General features: G+C 51.6%; 1 protein-coding gene across 1 annotated transcript in view; it reads right to left on the bottom strand.

The window, feature by feature from the left end:
- Positions 1 to 12057, bottom strand: part of EXOC6B (exocyst complex component 6B) — a 324643-nt gene extending 312586 nt beyond the window's left edge. Inside the window, exon 1 of the mRNA XM_030947367.1 lies at positions 11872 to 12057. Coding sequence (XP_030803227.1) covers positions 11872 to 11984 — 113 coding nt within the window. The 5' untranslated portion in view covers positions 11985 to 12057. The remainder of the gene's footprint in view (positions 1 to 11871) is intronic.
- Between the last annotated feature and the right edge of the window lie 7361 nt (positions 12058 to 19418).

Raw genomic sequence — 19418 nt, 5'->3', positions numbered from 1 at the left:
TCATCCAGGGGAATCAGAATTCCCAGCTGGGACAGCCTGGCCACCCCTGCTCCAGCCCCAGCGATGCTCCTGCCCTGTGCTCTCCCTGCTCATCCAGAACCACAATTCCCAAACTGGGACAGCCTGGCCATCCCTGCTCCAGGGATGCTCCTGCTCTCCATGCTCATTCAGAACCAGAATTCCCTGGAATCAGAACTCCCAGACTGGGACAGCCTGGCCACCCCTGCTCCAGCCCAGCCCCAGGGATGCTCCTGCTCTCCCAAGGGAACCAGAACTCCCAAACTGAAACAGCCTGGCCACCCCTGCTCTCCCTCCTCATCCAGGGGAATCAGAACTCCCAGGCTGGAACAGCCTGGCCACTCCTGCTCCAGCCCAGTCCCAGGGATGCTCCTACTCCCCCTGCTCATCCAAGGGAATCAGAACTCCCAGACTGGGACAGCCTGGCCACCCCTGCTCCATCCCAGCCCAGCAGCCCCAGGGATGCTCCTGCTCTCCCTGCTCATCCAGGGGAACCAAAATTCCCAAACTGAAACAGCCTGGCCACCCCTGCTCCATCCCAACCCCAGGGATGCTCCTGCTCTCCCTGCTCACCCAAGGGAATCAGAACTCCCAGACTGGGACAGCCTGGCCACTCCTGCTCCAGCCCAGCCCCAGGGATGCTCTGTGCTCTCCCTGCTCACCCAGAACCAGAATTCCGAAACTGAAACAGCCTGGCCACCCCTGCTCCATCCCCAGGGATGCTCCTGCCCTGTGCTCTCCCTGCTCATCCAGAACCAGAACTCCCAGATGGGACAGCCTGGTCACCCCTGCTCCAGGGATGCTCCTGCCCTGTGCTCTCCCTGCTCATCCAGAACCAGAATTCCCTGGAATCAGAATTCCCAAACTGAAACAGCCTGGCCACCCCTGCTCCAGGGATGTTTGTCATTCCAGAACCACCAATGAAGGACCCCTGCTCCATCCCCAGGGATGCTCCTGCTCCATGCTCTCCCTGCTCATCCAGAACCAGAATTCCCAAATTGGGACAGCCTGGCCACCCCTGCTCCAGGGATGCTCCTGCCCTGTGCTCTCCCTGCTCATGCAGAACCAGAATTCCAGAGGCTCAGGGAGGGCAGGGAAGGGACAGAGCTGAGCTCAGATGTGAGAGCACAGCCTGAACCCAGAGCCCCACAGCCCAGGGCCAGCCCAGACACTGGGAAGCCACAAAGGAGCCCATCACGAGGTGGAGGGAGCAGATCCAGCTGGGAAACAACTCCCGGGAGGTGGGAGAGGACAAAAACCCCTCCCCACGAGCACGGAGCAGGAATGAGCCAGGTCTGTGTCTGCCCAAACCTCCTGAACTTCCCTAAATCCACCAGAACTCAGTCCTGGCTCTGGCCCCACCAAACCCCTGTGTGCCAGCTCCTGCCTGGGCTGGAAATCTGCGATATCCACAGCCAAACCTCCTTCAGCTTTTTGGGTCATTTCTCCATCCTGTACCAAGGGCACAGCTGTGGCAAACAGGAAAACTCAGAAGATTTTTAGAAAGTTGTAAAACAACTTCCATTATAGGAGCCCAGAGGGGATAAGGAAGAATCCCAGGACTTGCTTGAGTCATATCTGGGTGGCACACAGGAAATAACTTGACAGTTGTGTTCGGCTACTGAATACAATTTTTGGGGGTTGTTTTGTTACTTTTCCTCCTTTGAGTTCCTTTTGCAAAATGTTTAAGTCCTTTGCTTAAGTGCAAAATGCTTTATAAGGAGTAACTGAAGGTCACCAATGCTGTGAGGTGGGAAAAGTTGGTTATTTCATAGCTGAGAGGAACTGGGCAATATCCAAAACTGTGCATGGCAAGCAGAGCACCTGACATTATTGAGAAATCACTGCTGTATCCACCAAAACCAACCTGGAGTTCCTCTGGTTTGCCAGAAGTGTTCATCTGAGGTCCTGTGCTGTTTCCCAAGTTCAGCCCCAGAACCCTACATGCCACAGCAGTTCCTGTGCTGTTTCCCAAATTCAGCCCCAGAACCATGCATGCCACAGGAGTTTCTGTGCTCAGTTTCCCAAATCCAGCCCCAGAATCCTGCATGCCACAGGAGTTTCTGTGCTCAGTTTCCCAAATTCAGCCCCAGAACCCTGCATGCCACAGCAGTTCCTGTGCTCAGTTTCCCAAATTCAGCCCCAGAACCCTGCATGCCACAGGAGTTCCCAGGCTCAGTTTCCCAAGTTCAGCTCCACAACCCTGCATGCCACAGCAGTTCCTGTGCTCAGTTTCCCAAGTTCAGCCCCAGAACCCTGCATGCCACAGGACTGTCAGAATTCCAACCCAGCTCCATTGGAAAATACAGCAGAAAATACCCCAGAGAACATTCCCTGTCCACAGCATCAGGAACCAAGAATTCCAGGCTGGGATGGAATTCCCAGAGCAGCTGGAGCTGCCCCTGATCCCTGGGGTGTCCAATCCAGGTTGGATCCACCTGGGACAGTGCAAGGTGGGGGAACAGGATCATCCTTAAGGTCCCTTCCCACTCAAACCACTCCAGGATTCCCTGATCTGCCAAACATCCCAGACATAAAACCCTAATAAATATAACACACACAATCCTAAAAATTAATAAACATCTAACATAATCCTAATAAATATATACACATAATCCTAAAAAAAACCCCAAAAAGAGGAGCTGGTGCTGCTGTGTCCCAGCGGGGCACAGGGAGGTGCCAGGCAAGGAATGGTCATGGAAAACAGCCAGGCAGGAATTAGGGAGCTCAGCTCAATTCCAGCCCTGCCTTAATCCGCTCAGGAGCTGCCCACGACCTCACTGAGCCTCCTTTCACTGCTCTGATCCCCATTTTCTGTTCCAGAGTTTCACATCTCCATGATTTTGGCTAAAATCCCGGCCTGGCCGATCCATTCCCAGGTACAACATTCCTGATTTTCCTGCAGGGCACCAAACAGGATTGATAAAGAGCACCAAGGAACAGCCTGGAAAGCAAACACACACCTGGGAGGGAACAAAACCCGGGGAGGAGCTGTTTGCAGGACACAAAAAGCAGGGAATCGGGCAGGGAAGTACAGGAATCACCTGGAAATCGTTTCCAGGGGACATAAAAATCACAGAATCAAGCAGGGAATTACAAGAATCACCTGGAAATCATCGCCAGGGGACAAAAAACATCAGGGAATCAGGCAGGGGATTACAAGAATCACCTGGAAATCATTTGAAGATGACAAAAAAAAAGCCACAGAAAGAGGGAATTAGGGAAGTAGGGAATTACAAGAATCACATGAAAATAATTTGATGAGGACACACAAAGAAAAAAAGTGAGGGAATCAAGCAAGGAATTAAGGAATTACAAGAATCACCTGGAAATCATTTAAAGAGGACAAAAAGGCCAAAGAATCAAGCAAGGGATTACAAGGATCACCTGGAAATTGTTTCCAGGGGACACAAAAGTCACAGAATCAACCATGGAATAACAAGAATCTTCTGGAAATCATTGCCAGGGGACACAAAAGGCAGGGAATCAGGCAGGGAATTACAAGAATCACTTGGAAATCATTAGAAGATGACCAAAAAGCCAGAGAACCAAGCAAGGAATAAGAGGAATCAGCTGGAAATAAATGCTGAGCATTCCCAGGGACAGGGACAGGAGGCACAGCTGAGCTGCCAGGGCAATGAAAGGGACAAATCCTGAGCAACTGAGGCGGTTCCCAAGCGACCGAGGCGGTTCCTGAGGAACTGAGGCGGTTCCTGCTAGACAGCGGTTCCTGAGCGACTGCTGTTAATACGAGGCGGTTCCGAAGCGACGGTTCCTGCTGCGACTGAGGATTCCCGAGGGTTCCCTGCGACAGGCGGTTCCCAGCGACGGCGGTCCGGTTCCTGAGTGACCGAGGCGGTTCCTGCTGGAAGCATCGTGGCGGTTCCGCAGGCGGTTCCCGAAGCGACAGCGGTTCCCGCAGCGACCGAGGCGGTTCCCGGCTGCGGCTGGGGGCTGCGACCAGGCGGTTCCCGAGGAACTGAGGCGGTTCCTGCTGCCACTGAGGCGGTTCCCGAGCGACCGAGGCGGTTCCTGAGCGACCGAGGCGGTTCCTGAGTGACCGAGGCGGTTCCTGCTGCGACCGAGGCGGTTCCTGAGCGACCGAGGCGGGTTCCCGAAGCGAATCGGGGCGGTTCCCGAACCCGGCGTTCCTGCTGCGACCGAGGCGGTTCCTGAGGAACTGAGGCGGTTCCCGAGCGACCGAGGCGGTTCCCGAGCGACCGAGGCGGTTCCTGCTGCGACCGAGGCGGTTCCTGCTGCGACCGAGGCGGTTCCCGAGCGACCGAGGCGGTTCCCGAGTGACCGAGGCGGTTCCTGCTGCGACCGAGGCGGTTCCCGGACGGCGGTTCCCGCTCGCGGTTCCGCCTGGTGGTTCGGTGAGGCGGTTCCCGAACGACCGAGGCGGTTCCTGCTGCGACCGAGGCGGTTCCTGCTAAGAACCGGGCGTTCCCCGCGGTTCCTTTGCACGAGGCGTTCCCGGCGAGCGGTTCCTGCTGGACGGTTTGGTGCCGCTTTGAGACTGAGGTGGTTCCTGACGCGGTTCCCAGCGACAGGCGGTTCCTGCGAAGCGACCGAGGCGGTTCCCGAGCGACCGAAGCGGTTCCTGCTGCGACCGAGGCGGTTCCCGAGCAACCGAGGCGGTTCCTGCTGCGACCGAGGCGGTTCCTGCTGTTCACGTTCCTGTAGGCGGTTCCCGGCGACGAGCGGTTCCTGCAGGTTCCCGATAACCCGGTTCCCCGAACCGACCGGCGGTTCCCGAGTGACTGAGGCGGTTCCCGAGTGACCGAGGCGGTTCCCGAGCGACTGAGGCGGTTCCTGCTGCGACCGAGGCGGTTCCTGAGCGACTGAGGCGGTTCCTGCTGCCAAAGCAGCTCCCAGTGTGAAAAGCAGGAGGGCTTTGCAGCCTGATGGGATTTTAAAGCACGGAGAAGACACAAAACCGCGGTGAGCACACCTGGGTGGCTCCCAGGGCTGCTCTAGCTCATCAAATGCTGATTAAAAACCGCTGGAATTTATCAAAGGATGCTCAAAAATCCTCTCCAGGGCTCGCACAGCTCAAGGTGATGAAGCAGAGAGGATTAAAAGTGACTTAATCCAGGCTAGGCTTGAGCCAGGAGGTGACACCAGGGGTACAAGGGCACTGCAGAGGAGCGAGGACAGCAAAACATCCCCAGGGGAGCAATAAAAACTGCTTTGAAATGATTTAAATGGCTGTAAAATGACTTAAACTGCTTTTAAAATGACTTAAACTGCTTTTAAATGACTTAAACTGCTTTAAAATTCTTTAGACTGCTTTAAAATTCTTTAGACTGCTTTAAAATTCTTTAAACTGCTTTTAAATTGTTTTAAATTCAGATATTATGGGGCCAGGCCTCAGATTGCAGGGAGATGGGTGAGGTTGTACCCCCGTGCTATGCGGGGTGCCCTAAGGAAACCCCACTGTCACCCATCTCTAGCACATCACAGGTCAGCACGGATTAAAAATAATACAAACGTTTTTTGCAATATATAACATGAAAATAAATTCAAACCCCAGCTCAAGGGGACAGAAAGAGCAACAAATTTTAATTAAAAATAATAAAAATGAGAGCACTGGGGTATCACAGTTAGCCAAGAGCTGGTTTTAAGGTAGAAAGTTTCTCTTCCCCTAAAAGTTCTTCAAATACTTGTATTACAAACATTTTTGTAATATATAATACTACAAATATTTTAAATATATCAATATATACCTATATAAAATATATCCTTATATATAATTATATTAAATATCTATGAATATATAAATATATATATTTATATATATATAAATCTCTAAATACAGACCCCAGCTCAAGGGGACAGAACGAGCAACAAATTTTAATTAAACACAATAAAAATGAGAGCACTGGGGTATCACAGTTAGCCAAGAGCTGGTTTTAAGGTAGAAAATTTCTCTTCCTTTAAAAGCTTTTCAAACATTTTTCTTACAAACATTTTTTGTAATATATAATAAAAAATATTTTAAATATATCAATATATACCTATATAAAATATATACTTCTATATAATTACATAGAAAATATATAATATATAAAAATATATAATAATTATATATGAATATATAAATATATAAAAATAATATAACTATAAATATATATAAATACATATAAATAAATATGAATATATATAAATATATATATATATCTAAATACAAAACCCAGCTCAAGGCGACAGAAAGAGCAACAAATTTGAATTAAACACAATAAAAATGAGAGCACTTGGGTATCAAAACCAGCTTGTGGCTAACTGTAAGTTAGAAAGTTTCTCTTCTCCCAAAAAGTCTTCAAATGTTTTTATTGCAAACTATTTTTGTAATATATAATAATTAAAATATTTTAACTATATCTATATATATATAAATAATATAAATCTATATATATATATCTAAATAAACCCAGTTCAAGGGGACAGAAAGAGCAATAAATTTGAATTAAACACAATAAAAATGAGGGCACCTGGGTACCACAGCCAAGAGCTGGTTTTAAGTTAGAAAAAGTTCTTCAAACGTTTTTATTACAAAGATTTTTTTGTAATACACAACCCTAAAAATATTTCTAAATATATCAATATTTATATAAATATATATTTTTATATATAAAGCTATAAAATATATTCAAATATATATATAAAATATGTCTCTAAATAGAAAACCCAGCTCAAGGGGACAGAAAGAAAAAACCTTAATAAAACTCAATAAAAATGAGAGCACTGGGGTACCACAGTCAGCCAAGAGCTGATTTTAGGTTAGAGAAAGTTCTTCAAACATTTTTATTTTGTAATGCATAATACTAAAATATTTAAAATATATCTATATATAAATATAGATATATTTTGATATAGAAATATATTTGAAATATATATATATAATATATCTCCACATAGAAATATATATATATCTCCAAATAGAAATATATATATCTCCACATAGAAATATATATATATATATCTCCAAATAGAAATATATATATCTCCAAATAGAAACCCCAGCTCAAGGGGACAGAAAGAAAAAACCTCAATAAAACACGATAAAAATGAGAGCACTGGGGTACCACAGTCAGCCAAGAGCCGGTTTTGAGTTCCAGCTTCTCTTCCCCTAAGAGGTTTTCTGAGCTCTGGGAACTGGTGTGAGAGAGGGAGAAGGGCAATGGGAGAGGAGCAGGAGATGCAATTAGCAGCAGAGGTGTAATTAGGAGAGGCTGAAGGGCAGGGAGAACATCCTGCCTTGGATCCCAGAGCATCCCAGGCTGCTGAGCCTGGGGTCCTTCAAATGCCACCGAGCCCTGGGCCAGCGCTGCCAGTGCCACCAGCGCGGCCAGTGCCACCAGCGGGGTCCCAGTGCCACCAGCGGACCCCCAGTGCCACCAGCGGGGTCCCAGTGCCACCAGCGGGGCCCCAGTGCCACCAGTGGGGTCCCCAGTGCCACCAGTGGGGTCCCAATTTCCCCATCAGGATCCCAGTGCCCCTCACTGGGGTCTCCAATTCCCCCAGCGGGGTCCCCAATGTCCCCATCAGGGGCCCCCAGTTTCCCCAGTGGGGTCCCCAATTCCCCCAGCGGGGTCCGCAGTGCCCCCATCAGGATCCCAGTGTCCCCATTGGGACCCCCAGGGCCACCCCAATGGAGGCACTGGGATCCCCAATTCCCTCAGCAGGGTCCCAGTTCCCCCATTGAGGATCCCCAATTCCCACAGTGGGGTCCCCGTGGCCCCATCAAGATCCCAATTCCCCCATCAGGGGTCCCCAATTTCCCCAGTGGGGTCCCCAGTTCCCCCACTGAGGTCCCCAGTGCCACCCCAAAGGAGGCACTGGGATCCCCAATTCCCCCAGCAGGGTCCCAGTGCCCCCACTGGGGATCCCCAATTCCCCCAGTGGGGTCCCCAATTCTCCCACCAGGATCCCCAATTCCGCAGTGGGGATCCCCAGTGCCCCCATCAAGATCCCAATTTCCCCATCAGGGTCCCCGTGCCCCCATCAGGGTCTCAATTCCCCCATTGAGGATCCCCAATTCCCCCTGTGGGGTCCCAGTTCCCCCACTGAGGATCCCCAATTCCACAGTGGGGATCCCCAGTGCCCCCATCAAGATCCCAATTCCCCCAGTGGGGTCCCCGTGCCCCCATCAGGGTCTCAATTCCTCCATCAGGGATCCCCAATTCCCCCATCAGGGATCCCCAGTTTCCCCAGTGGGGTTCCCAGTTCCTCCACTGCAGATCCCCAGTGCCCCCATCAGGATCCCAGTGTCCCCATTGGGATCCCCAGTGCCACCCCAGTGGAGGCACTGGGATCCCCAATTCCCCCAGCAGGGTCCCAGTTCCGCAGTGGGGATCCCCAGTGCCCCCATCAAGATCCCAATTCCCCCATCAGGGATCCCCAGTTTCCCCAGTGGGGTCCCCAGTGCCCCATCTGTGCTCCCAGCGCCCCCACCAGGATCCCAAATCCCCGTCCCCAGCAGGGCCAGGCTGCTCCCCCGGCCAGAACAGCACCAGGAGGGACCCCAAGGAGCCCCCCCCAATTCCCCTGGCAGGAATCTGCGCCCCTGGCATGTGCCACCCTGCTGGGCTGGGCTGGACCTCACCCACCCACACGGGTCAAGGGCTGGACCCTCAGCTGCCATCTGAGCCCTGGGAATGTCCCTGAGGAGCCAGGAACCCATAAAACCCGACTGTGCACCTATGAAATGCCAATTGTGCACAGCAAAGGGGTCAGGAACTGATAAAAACCCAATTGTGCACAGCAAAGGGGTCAGGAACCCATAAAAACCCAATTCTGCACCTATAAAATGCCAATCCTGCACAGCAAAGGGGTCAGGAACCCATAAAACCCAATTGTGCACCTATGAAACGCCAATTCTGCACAGCAAAGGGGTCAGAAAACCACAAAAGCCCAATTCTGCACATCAAAGGGGTCAGGAACCCACAAAAACCCAATTGTGCACCTGTGAAATGCCAATTCTGCACAGCAAAGGAGCAAGGAACTGATAAAAACCCAATTCTGCACCCATAAAAACCCAATTCTGCACACCAAAGGAGCCAGGAACTGATAAAACCCAATTCTGCATATCAAAGGGGTCAGGAACCCATAAAAACCCAATTCTGCATCTATAAAATGCCAATTCTGCACACCAAAGGGGTCAGGAACTGATAAAAACCCAATTCTGCAAAGCAAAGGAACCAATAAAAGCCCAGTTCTGCAAATAAAAGGAGTCAGGAACTGATAAAAGTCCAATTCTGCAAACCAAAGGAATCAATAAAAACCCAATTCTGGAAACCAAAAAACTCAACAAAAGCCCAATTCTGCAGACCAAAGGAACCCATAAAAGCCCAATTCTGCAAACCAAAAGAATCAATAAAACCCCGATTTTGCACCAAAAAAACCTAATTCTGGAAACCAAAAAACTCAATAAAAGCCCAGCTGTGCACCAATAAAAGCCCAATTCTGCACCAATAAAAGCCCCAATTCTGCACCAATAAAAGCCCCAATTCTGCACCAATAAAAGCCCCAATTCTGCACCAATAAAAGCCCAGTTCTGCAGACCAAAGGAACCCATAAAAACCCAATTCTGCAATCCAAAAGAATCAATAAAAACCTGATTTTGCACCAATAAAAACCCAATTCTGGAAACCAAAAAACTCAATAAAAGCCCAATTCTGCACCAATAAAAACCCAGTTTTGCACCAATAAAAACCCAATTCTGGAAACCAAAAAACCCAATAAAAGCCCAGCTCTGCACCAATAAAAGCCCCAATTCTGCACCAATAAAAGCCCAATTCTGCAGACCCAAGGAATCAATAAAAGCCCAGTTCTGGAAACCAAAAACCAATAAAAGCCCAATTCTGCACCAATAAAAACCCAGTTTTGCATCAATAAAAGCCCAATTCTGCAAACCAAAGGAACCAATAAAAGCCCAATTCTGCACCAATAAAACCTCAATTCTGCACCAATAAAAGCCCCAATTCTGCACCAATAAAAGCCCCAATTCTGCACCAATAAAAGCCCAATTCTGCACCAATAAAAGCCCCAATTCTGCACCAATAAAAGCCCCAATTCTGCACCAATAAAAGCCCAGCTCTGCAAACCCAAGAAATCAAGAAAATCCCAGTTCTGCCCGCCCCAGCCCCAGCGCTCCAGCCTGGCCCTGAGCTGAGCCCTGGGAGTTCCTGGAAGAGAAGCCAGCCTGGCTCCTGGACACACAATTATTCCATGATGCCCACAAGAAATGAGTCACCTTTTATAAAAAAAAAAAAATAAAAAATAAAGTTTCCACCGTCCTCCTTTCCTGCCTCGGGTGTTTACCCTGAGCTGGGCCAGTTTAACTTTGCCATCCTTGCTGATCATTAATTATAATTAAACATCCCCACACCCAGCAGTGAATGAAGAAAACCCAAACCCCTCCCAGGCTGGATATTTAACGGAGCCAAGCGAGTTTTGCGCTTCTCCCATGGAAATGCAAAGCTCCACATCAAACCCAGCTCCTCACCTAACTTCAATATCGAGAGACGAGATCAGCGGCACTTTTTGTCCTCTGAAATGGAAAAAAGCCACCCACACTCCCCTCCCTGGCAGCTCCCACCCATCCAAACCAGTTTCTGCGGAATAATAAATCTCGTTCTCGGCATCTCCCACTGCTCGGTTCGCCTTGAGAAGCTTCACGGGAGAACTCCGGGAAGAAAAGCGAAAGAATTGCAAACAAACGAGGGGATGGGCGATGCTGGAGCACAGCCGGGGCTCTGCTGCTCCATAAATCCCAAAGTTTCCGTGCCCAGCTCGCTGCCAGCACCGCAGCATCGCTGCAAACCCCAGAGCTCCGAGCCTCGGCTGGGCACGGAGGCCCCGGGAGCTGCTCCAGGGGCTCCAACCGGGAAATTGGAGGCGCAGAAATAAATGCAGGGGAGGCTGCAGCCCTGAGCGCAGCCAGCCCTGCCCGGCTGGGGCTGATGCGGAGCAGCCCAAAGCCCAAATTCCCCTCCCGGAGGCACCGAGCTGAGCTCCGAGATAACGGCACCGAGTTATCTGCTCGCGGTTTAAGTTTAACCCCGGGGTTTCTGAGGGTTTCCGTGGTGCTCCCGGTGATTGGGAGGAGCTGGAATTACCCCCATCTATTCGGGTATCACACACAAACCCCATCCATTGGGGTATCACACACACAAACCCCATCTATTCGGGTATCACACACACAAACCCCATCCATTGGGGTATCACACAGGCACACCAGCCCCGGCAAACGCTTTGGGGGGACTCAAAGTCCTTGGGAGAACTTCTGCAGCGCTTCCAGGGCGGGAAACGACGGGGGAATTACACGGATGGGGGAGTTTACAAGGATGGGGGAATTTACAAGGATGGGGGAATTTACAAGGATGGGGGAATTTACACGGATGGGGGAATTTACAAGGATGGGGCAATTATCTCAAGGCAGCGATGCTGACTTGGTCCAGCAAGAACAGGGCACAGATGGGGATAACTGATCTAAAATAATGCCATTTTTTAGGAGATCGGGCGATTCCTCGTCGCACGCAGGTTACCGTTAACACCACACCGGGCACCGGGGCCAGAGCTGCGCCGCCCAAAGCGAAGCCCGGGCACGGCAGGGACGGGAAGGACGTGACGGAGCGGGGAACGGGCGAACCCCGCCAGGGAGCGGGGCTGTCCCGGGGGGCAGAGGCGGCTCGGAGAACAAAGGAGCAGCCCGGCGGTGACACGGTGACAGCGGCTGGCAAAGGGCACGAGCGGCGCTGCCCCGGTAACCCCGCGCAGCCCCGCCGGGAGCGCCCCCCGCATCCCCCCGAGCGGCGCAGGACGCGCGCTCCCCCCGCGCTCCCGCACCTGAGCGTGGGGCCGATGCAGGCCGTGTCGGTGCTCTCGATCTCGCGCAGGATCCGCTCGTGCTCCGCCGCCGTCTCCAGGCTCTCCAGCTCCGCCATCTTCGGCCGCTCCATGGGGCCGCTCCACCTGCGCGGCCCCGCCCGGCCCGGCCCGGCCGGCAGCGGCACCGCCGGGGCTGCTCGGCCCCGCTCCGCCACCCGCGCGGGGCACCGCGGGACATGTAGTGCGGGAGGGGCCCGCGCCGCGCCAGGAACCACGGGAGATGTAGTCCGGGAGCGGCGCTGGGCCGCGCGGCACCATGGGAGATGTAGTGCGGGAGGGGGCCGGGCCTGAGCGGCCGCTCCGCCCAGGGAGGGACGGACGGAGCGGCGCGGCCCCGGGACTGCGGGAGCGGCGGGAGATTGGGTGGGGAGGGTGTCGTACCCATCGAGGGGACAGAGCCCCGTGGCTTGGACATCTTCGTGAATGACAGAGCCCGTGGCAGTCCCCATGTTGTACCCCAGGAGAGGACACAGGCCCATGGCAGTGTCCCCATGTCCTCCCAGTGAGATGACACAGCCCGATGGCTTGGACACCTCTGTGAATGACACAGCCCCATGGCGCTGTCCCCGTGTCCTCCCCGTGAGAGGACACAGCCCCACGGCAGTGACACCGTTGTGACATCCCAGCAGGACAGAACCCGCGTCCCTGCCCCGAGCAGAGGCAGCCCCTGCTCCTCCTGCCCCACGCTGTCCCTCAGCCCCATAAGCAATGGAAAGGTGCCTGCAGTCCCAAAGTGTGTGAAAAATGCCGCTGGGAAAAGCCGGTGTCCCTAAAGGAGACAGAGGAGTCCTGCAGCTTCATTCGGATACAGGGAGAGCTCACCAGGCACAGCATGCTGGGTTTTCTCTCTCTCGCTTTCGGAGGGCGCAGCCTCCCTTTAATCCCAAACTCCAGCCGTGCATTCCCTCTTCCTTTCCCCATTGCCAAGGAAGGGGCAGCTTTCCCCACCCGTCTGCTCCGCATCCCCCCTTGAACCCGGCATTTCACCCCAAAGTTTGGGAACTCCTGCTTTGGAGCGCAGCCCCGTCTGTTTCAGGAGTTGGGGTGTCCGGGTTCCGTGACAAACCCAAAGCTCAGGAGCTCCCCCTTGTCTGTATCAGGAGTCAGGGTGTCCAGGATCTGTGACAAATCCTTGAAATTAACTCCAAAGTGGCTTGAAATTAAGCAAAAATTAATTCGTTCAGGAAGTCCCAGTTGTCTGTTTCAAGAGTCTGGGTGAAATTAACCCCAAAATTCAAGAGCTCCCCCTTGTCTATGTCAGGAGTCTGTCCGGGCTCTGTGAAATTAACCCCAAAGTTCAGAAAATCCCACTTATCTGTTCCGGGAGTCTGGGTGAAATTAACCCCCAAATTTCAGGAGCTCCCACCTGTCTGTATCAGGAGTCTGGGTGAAATTAACCCCAAAGCTCAGGAACTCCAACTTGTCTGGAGTTTCAGGAGTTTGTCTGGGCTCTGTGACAAACCCTTGAAATTAACCCCGAATTTCAGGAGCTCCCACTTGTCTGGAGTTTCAGGAGTTTGTCCTGGCTCTGTGACAAACCTGCTGGTTGAAATTAACCCCAAATTTCAGGAGCTCCCCCTTGTCTGTTTCAGGAGTCAGGGTGTCCAGGATCTGTGACAAATCCTTGAAATTAACTCCAAAGCTCAGGAGCTCCCACTTATCTGTTTCAGGAGTCTGGTTGAAATTAACCCCAAATTTCAGGAGGTCCCACCTGTCTGTATCAGGAGTCTGGGTGAAATTAACCCCAAATTTCAGGAGCTCCCCCTTTGCCAGTGTCAGGAGTCTGTCTCCGCTCTGTGACAAACCTGCTGGAGTCTCTGGAGTCATTAAGCCCCATCTCGAAGCTGCTCCCAGGCAATCTCTCCCCCCGGAGAGGGTTCCTGTTATCAGTTTCTTGGGAAAGCAGCGCTGGAATGTCCCGTTCCCAGCGCACCTTATCAGGCGCTGTCCTTGCACGGGAATGCCACAGCGGGATGGAGAGCAGGAATCCCAGATTGCGGCACCACCGGGGGCTCTGCCTTTGCTTTTGTTGTTTCACCTTCTGAGATACAAATGAAATTCTCCAGCTGTGTGAGCACACCGGGGCCTCCCTCGGCGCTGCTTGTGAGGGTGGAACGCTGCTGGAGTAAATAATGTGGAATTATGGAATGGGTGGGGTGCAAAGGGACCAAAGATCATCTCGTTGCAACCTCCCTGCCAAGGGCAGGGACACTTCCATTGTCACTTTATGAAATGAGAAGGGGATAAAGGAACTCCCCAGAATGAGGCTCCAGGACTGGAACAACACAGGCAGAGCGAGGAGAACCTGGTGAAAACTCAAGAGTCATTAAGGTTGGAAAAGACCTTTAAAATCACAGAGTCCAAATATTCCCCAGCACTGCCATGACTGCCCCCAAGTGCCACATCCGCAGGGCTCTGAAATCCCTGCAGGGATGGGGACACCACCCCTGCCCTTTCCATGAGGAAATTCCCCAGTGTCCACCCTGAGCTGCCCTGAGGCCGCTCCCTCTGCTCCTGTCCCTGTTCCCTGGGATAAGATCCCAAATCCCCCCGGCTGTGCCCTCCTGGCAGGAGCTGTGCAGAGCCACAAGGGCCCCTGAGCCTCCTTTGCTCCAGGCTGAGCCCCTTCCCAGCTCCTCAGGGATTCTGCAGCCCCTTCCCAGCTCCTCAGGGATTCTGCAGCCCCTTCCCAGCTCCTCAGGGATTCTCCAGCCCCTTCCCAGCTCCTCAGGGATTCTGCAGCCCCTTCCCAGCTCCTCAGGGATTCTCCAGCCCCTTCCCAGCTCCTCAGGGATTCTGCAGCCCCTTCCCAGCTCCATTCCCTGCTCCTCACCACACGGAGCTCACAACTCTCCCCACCGCTTCCCAAGCACGGTGTCACTTTGGGTGTGGCATCAGGGACAGGTGTCCCCCGCCAGTGTCACCACGGGGATCTGTAGAAGCTTTCCTAGAACCAAGAATAGAAGAGACACATCAGCAGTGGGAGGAATGGGGGTGAAAATCGCAGGGTGGATCCTGATCTGGGGCTGGACTGGGAGCTGTTCCCAGGAAAGCGCTGCAGAGCCTCCACAGCTCCACAGGACCTTAAATCCCATCCCAATCCCATCCCACCCCTGCCATGGCAGGGACACCTCCCACTGTCCCAGGTGGATCCAAGCCCCAGTGTCCAGCCCGGCCTTGGGCACTGCCAGGGATCCAGGGGCAGCCGCAGCAAATCTGGGAATTCCAGCCCAGGGCCTTCCCACCCTCCCAGCCAGGAATTCCTTCCCAATATCCCACCGAAATCTCTCCTCTTTCAGTTTAAAACCATTTCCCCTGTCCTACCACTATCTGCCTGTATAAAAAGTTGCTTTCTCTTTATTTTTTACAGCACTGGAAGGCTGCAGTAAGTTTTCCCTGGACCCTTTGCCTCTCCAGGTGAACACCCCCAGCTTTCCGAGCCTGGCTCCAGAGCAGAGGTGCTCTGATGTTCAGATGTTTTGTTCTAACCCTCAAAACATCTTTGGGTTCCTCCTCTGGCCTGGTTTCAGCAGCTCCAGGTCCTGCCCAGGGCTGGGGCAGCTCTGCAGCTGGGGTCTCACCTGGGCAGGGCAGAGGGGCAGAATCCCCTCCCTCAACCCCTGCTGCTGCTGAGGATGTGCCTGTTATGAACAGAATTTGGTTAAATTCTATTTCCGTAGAGAAAAAAAAACAAAGTTACAAAATTTTTAGGCCCGGGGTTGCTGCGGCAGTGTTACTTGTTATGTTAATTACAAGTCGTTAGAGTTAATCGTTCTCTTTGTATCACTAAACGATCCTAGCAGGGCAAGTTGATATAGCCCTTCTCCGCAGACAGAGGGGGAGAGAAGACTAAACGTGGGGAGGAGGGGAGCATCACAATATGCAGATTTCGGAACCAGTGTACCCTGGGACGTGTTGAACTTATAAAAACCCCCAAAACAACGAGCCAATTATAAAATTAAGAAATTAGAGTGTTTTGTGGACATGCGGAGCGGAGCGCCGGACCTGCAGAGATATAGGGAGACCTTTGTACCCCCGCCCTGACTACTGAAGCTACCTGGAATGGTGACCCGGAGCCGGGAAGCCGTAAGAACTGGGGTCCGTGCCCAGACGCTCCTGTGAGGATTGGACCTCCAGCTCCCGTGAGGGTTGGACCCCCAGCTCTGCTCCTGGTGGACCAAGCTGTGCATTCCCTCCTCCTCTGAGCCACGCTGGGAAGTCGGAGACTGCAGACCCGTCGAGCTTCCCAGTCTTGAGGTGATCGCTTTTAATAAAGGCATAAAAAGGAGAAAAGTCTCCTCCTGCCCTGTTTATTTCAAGACCAGGATGGGGCTGGCAAGGAATAGAAATCAAATCGTCCCCAAAATCAAAACCCAAAGGGACCCCCGTCCATCTGCTCTTCCCCGAGATTGTGTGGCCACAGCATCACCCCAGCCTCATGTCTGGCTGATTCCCCACCACCACCTCCAGCTCTGCTCGGGATAAAATGTTCCATTCTGTAAGAAAAGCTCCACTCTTTGTCCCCAGACTGTAGCGTTTGTCACCTCCACATGAATATTCATTGCTGGCGTCTGCCTGGGATTTGTCCTCATTATTTGATGCCACACAAATTTTGTCCCGTTTGAGAGCCTGTCCACAAGAAGTTGATTTATTTATTTCTTCTCCCCAGTCACTGCCATAACCATACCGAATGGGTATTGTTGGAATTTATTAATCAAATCATCAGGCAAGGCCAACACGGGTGGAGCAAAGATGGCTCACAATCCTAAAAAATGAGATTGGCGTTGCCTGACAGATTCTATTGGCCTTAAACCCTTCTGGCTGCCATTAACCCTTCTATGTTCCCTTAATTTCCTCCTAATGAAGCTCCAGATAATTGGGTTTTACAGAGCTGACAACAGCCTGGTAATTCTTTAATATCTCCCCCTTTTAATTGCTGACCTCGCAGTGTTTGCCAGGCCTCCAGAACTTTCCCAGTGGGCCAAAGCTTCCTAAAAAATCAATGTGATGGGTCAGAGAAGCCTTGTGTGCAAGTTCCTCTCTGGTTCAGCCTCTGTCCATGACTTCCCAAACTCAGGAGCAGCTGTCCTGAATCCCTGGAACAACACAATTATCAGAATTTATTTCCTATTTTGTTTTTAACATCACAACCTCTTGCTTTTTGTGTTAATTTGGGGGTTTCATTTTGTGCTGTGGTTTGGTCAACTCCTGCAACATCTCCTGGCTTTTCTTCTTCCTTTTCCCCTTCTCCCTGCTGGATTTTCCAGTGGCTCCGTGCTCTCCTCCCCTCCATCCAGCAGTGACAGGCGGGCACGAGGCCAAGCCAGGCTTCAATCTGCTCTCTCCAGTGCCATTCCGGAAAACATTTCCCAGTGGGATCACGGGTTTAGCCACAAATCCGGGAATTAACAGCGGGAAGAGAGGATCAAACAAGGCCAGACCTGGACACCCCCTCCTGCAGGGACGCTCAGGGGATCTCCCTGGTGTCTCGGTTTGGAAAGACAGGAGTCTGCTAAGGAAGGCAGGAGCCTCCTCTGAAATGGAGAATGTAAATCCTCCCCACCCCTCCAAATTGCTATAATTTTAAATTAAGGGGCTCTCAGGCAAAAATACAGGAGCAGGAAATAACAGTTCTTTAATAGGGAAGAAATAAAAAGAATAAAACAAACAATGCAGTCCACTAGAACAACACGGACAGAGTCAGAACTCAACCTGACACCCTGTTGGTCAGGGTGTTGGTGGCAGTCCGATTGAAAATGTGGCTGCAGTCCTCTGAAGTATCAGGTGTGGTTCTGTTGGAGCAAGGGGGATCTGTAGAGAAGGATGTAGTCTTCCTCTGAAGATCCAGTGGAGGAAGAGGCAGCTGCTGTTCCTCTGGGGAATCCCGTGGAGAAAAGCCGTGCTGGAGTTCCAGAATCTCAGAGTGTATCGGGGTAGCAATGCTTGGCTCCTCCCTCTGGGCGGAGCATCTCACAATGGGATGTTACAGTTCTTATCAGTCATGCACTGATATTCGATAGCCTGTTATCAGCGGAGGTCCCCTCCCCAGGGAGGTGTGAATGTGGTCACTCACAGAGACAGATAAGGCAAACTGGCCACTTGACAAGGTAATCAGCCATACAGATGGTAATGGAAAACATCTTGCATGCAACCTTCGACAGCTGGGCAGGGCATCCCTTTTGGGATGGGATCTGGAGCTGCTTCCCCGCTCCTCCCCTCCATCCCCAGCTCCTCCTGCTCTCCCTGCTGCCCTCACCAAGCCCCAGCTCCCACCTGGGCACACTCAGGGCTCAGTTTCCCTCCCCAGGACATGTGGAAGAAGTTTTACAGCCACAGAGTTTGATAAGAGGATCCACGTTTACCTCTGAAAGAATTTCCTACCAAGGTCACTGACACAGAAACCAAGAAAGAAAGAAGGATAAATAAGAGAAACCTGCAGCTGCCTGCTCCAATGAGCACTTTGTTTGTCTCTCATGACCAATGAGTAAAGGGGCTTTGTTGGCCTCTTGTGGATTCACCCACACAACCACAAAATAGTCCAGACTTCCAAATATTCCAGTCTCCACTAGCTATTTCTGCAGGATAAATCCATGTTTTCCAGCCACAGCACTCAGTGGTTAAAGTCCTGCTCTGTGTTACATTTAAGCACTGAAATAAATTTTTAAGCCTAATATTTTAAGCCTGATATTCCAAATATTCCACTCTTCCACAAGACATTTCTGCAGGATAAACCCATTTTCCAGCCACAGCACTCAGTGTTACATTTAAGGTCTGAAATCAATTTTTAAGCTTAATATTTTTGTAGTGTTCCCCAAATCCCTGTTTGGGACATGCCTGGATGCTCCAAATCACAACAACTTCTGTTTCCTCATGGATTTTATTCCACCTTTTCATCTGGCTACAGGAAATTATTATCTTGGGCAGACTGAAGATGGATTTCAGCCATGGAGTTCTCGCTTCAACCTTCACAGAAATCACAGAATTCACAGAATGACAAGGTTGGAAGAGACCTTCAAGATCCATGAGTCCAACCCATGCCCTGACACCTTAACTAAAACCAACCTTTGTGAAGGATTTTTCAAATCTGAGTTCCTGCTTTCATTAGATCCAGCTCTGGGATCTCTGGTGGAAATTTGGGGTGAAGATCATTTGGCTGGGGTCTCCAAAGTGCTCCCAAATCCCACAAGAAGGGCTTAGCTCCACTGAGGCAGGATTTGAAGACCTAAGAGGTGAATCCCACCCCAGGGCTGCTCCATGTGGGAATTCTGTGCTGGGGCTGCAGGATGGCAAAGGAGGGGCCATGGTTTGTGAGTAGGAGGGAGATCCCCCCTCTCATCCCAGAATGGGGAGAGATTTCCCTGCAGGCTCCTCCACTCATCACAGCTGTGGGAGTGGGGATCCTGCTGTGCCTCTCAGCCCATGCCATGCCATGTCATCCCATCCCATCCCATGGATTCCATCTCCATCCCATCCCATCCCATCCCATGGATTCCATCTCCATCCCA

The sequence above is a fragment of the Camarhynchus parvulus genome, chromosome 4 (genome assembly GCF_901933205.1).
Source record: "Camarhynchus parvulus chromosome 4, STF_HiC, whole genome shotgun sequence".
NCBI classification, from domain to species: Eukaryota; Metazoa; Chordata; class Aves; order Passeriformes; family Thraupidae; genus Camarhynchus; species Camarhynchus parvulus.
This window is presented reverse-complemented; position numbering and strand designations above follow the sequence as displayed.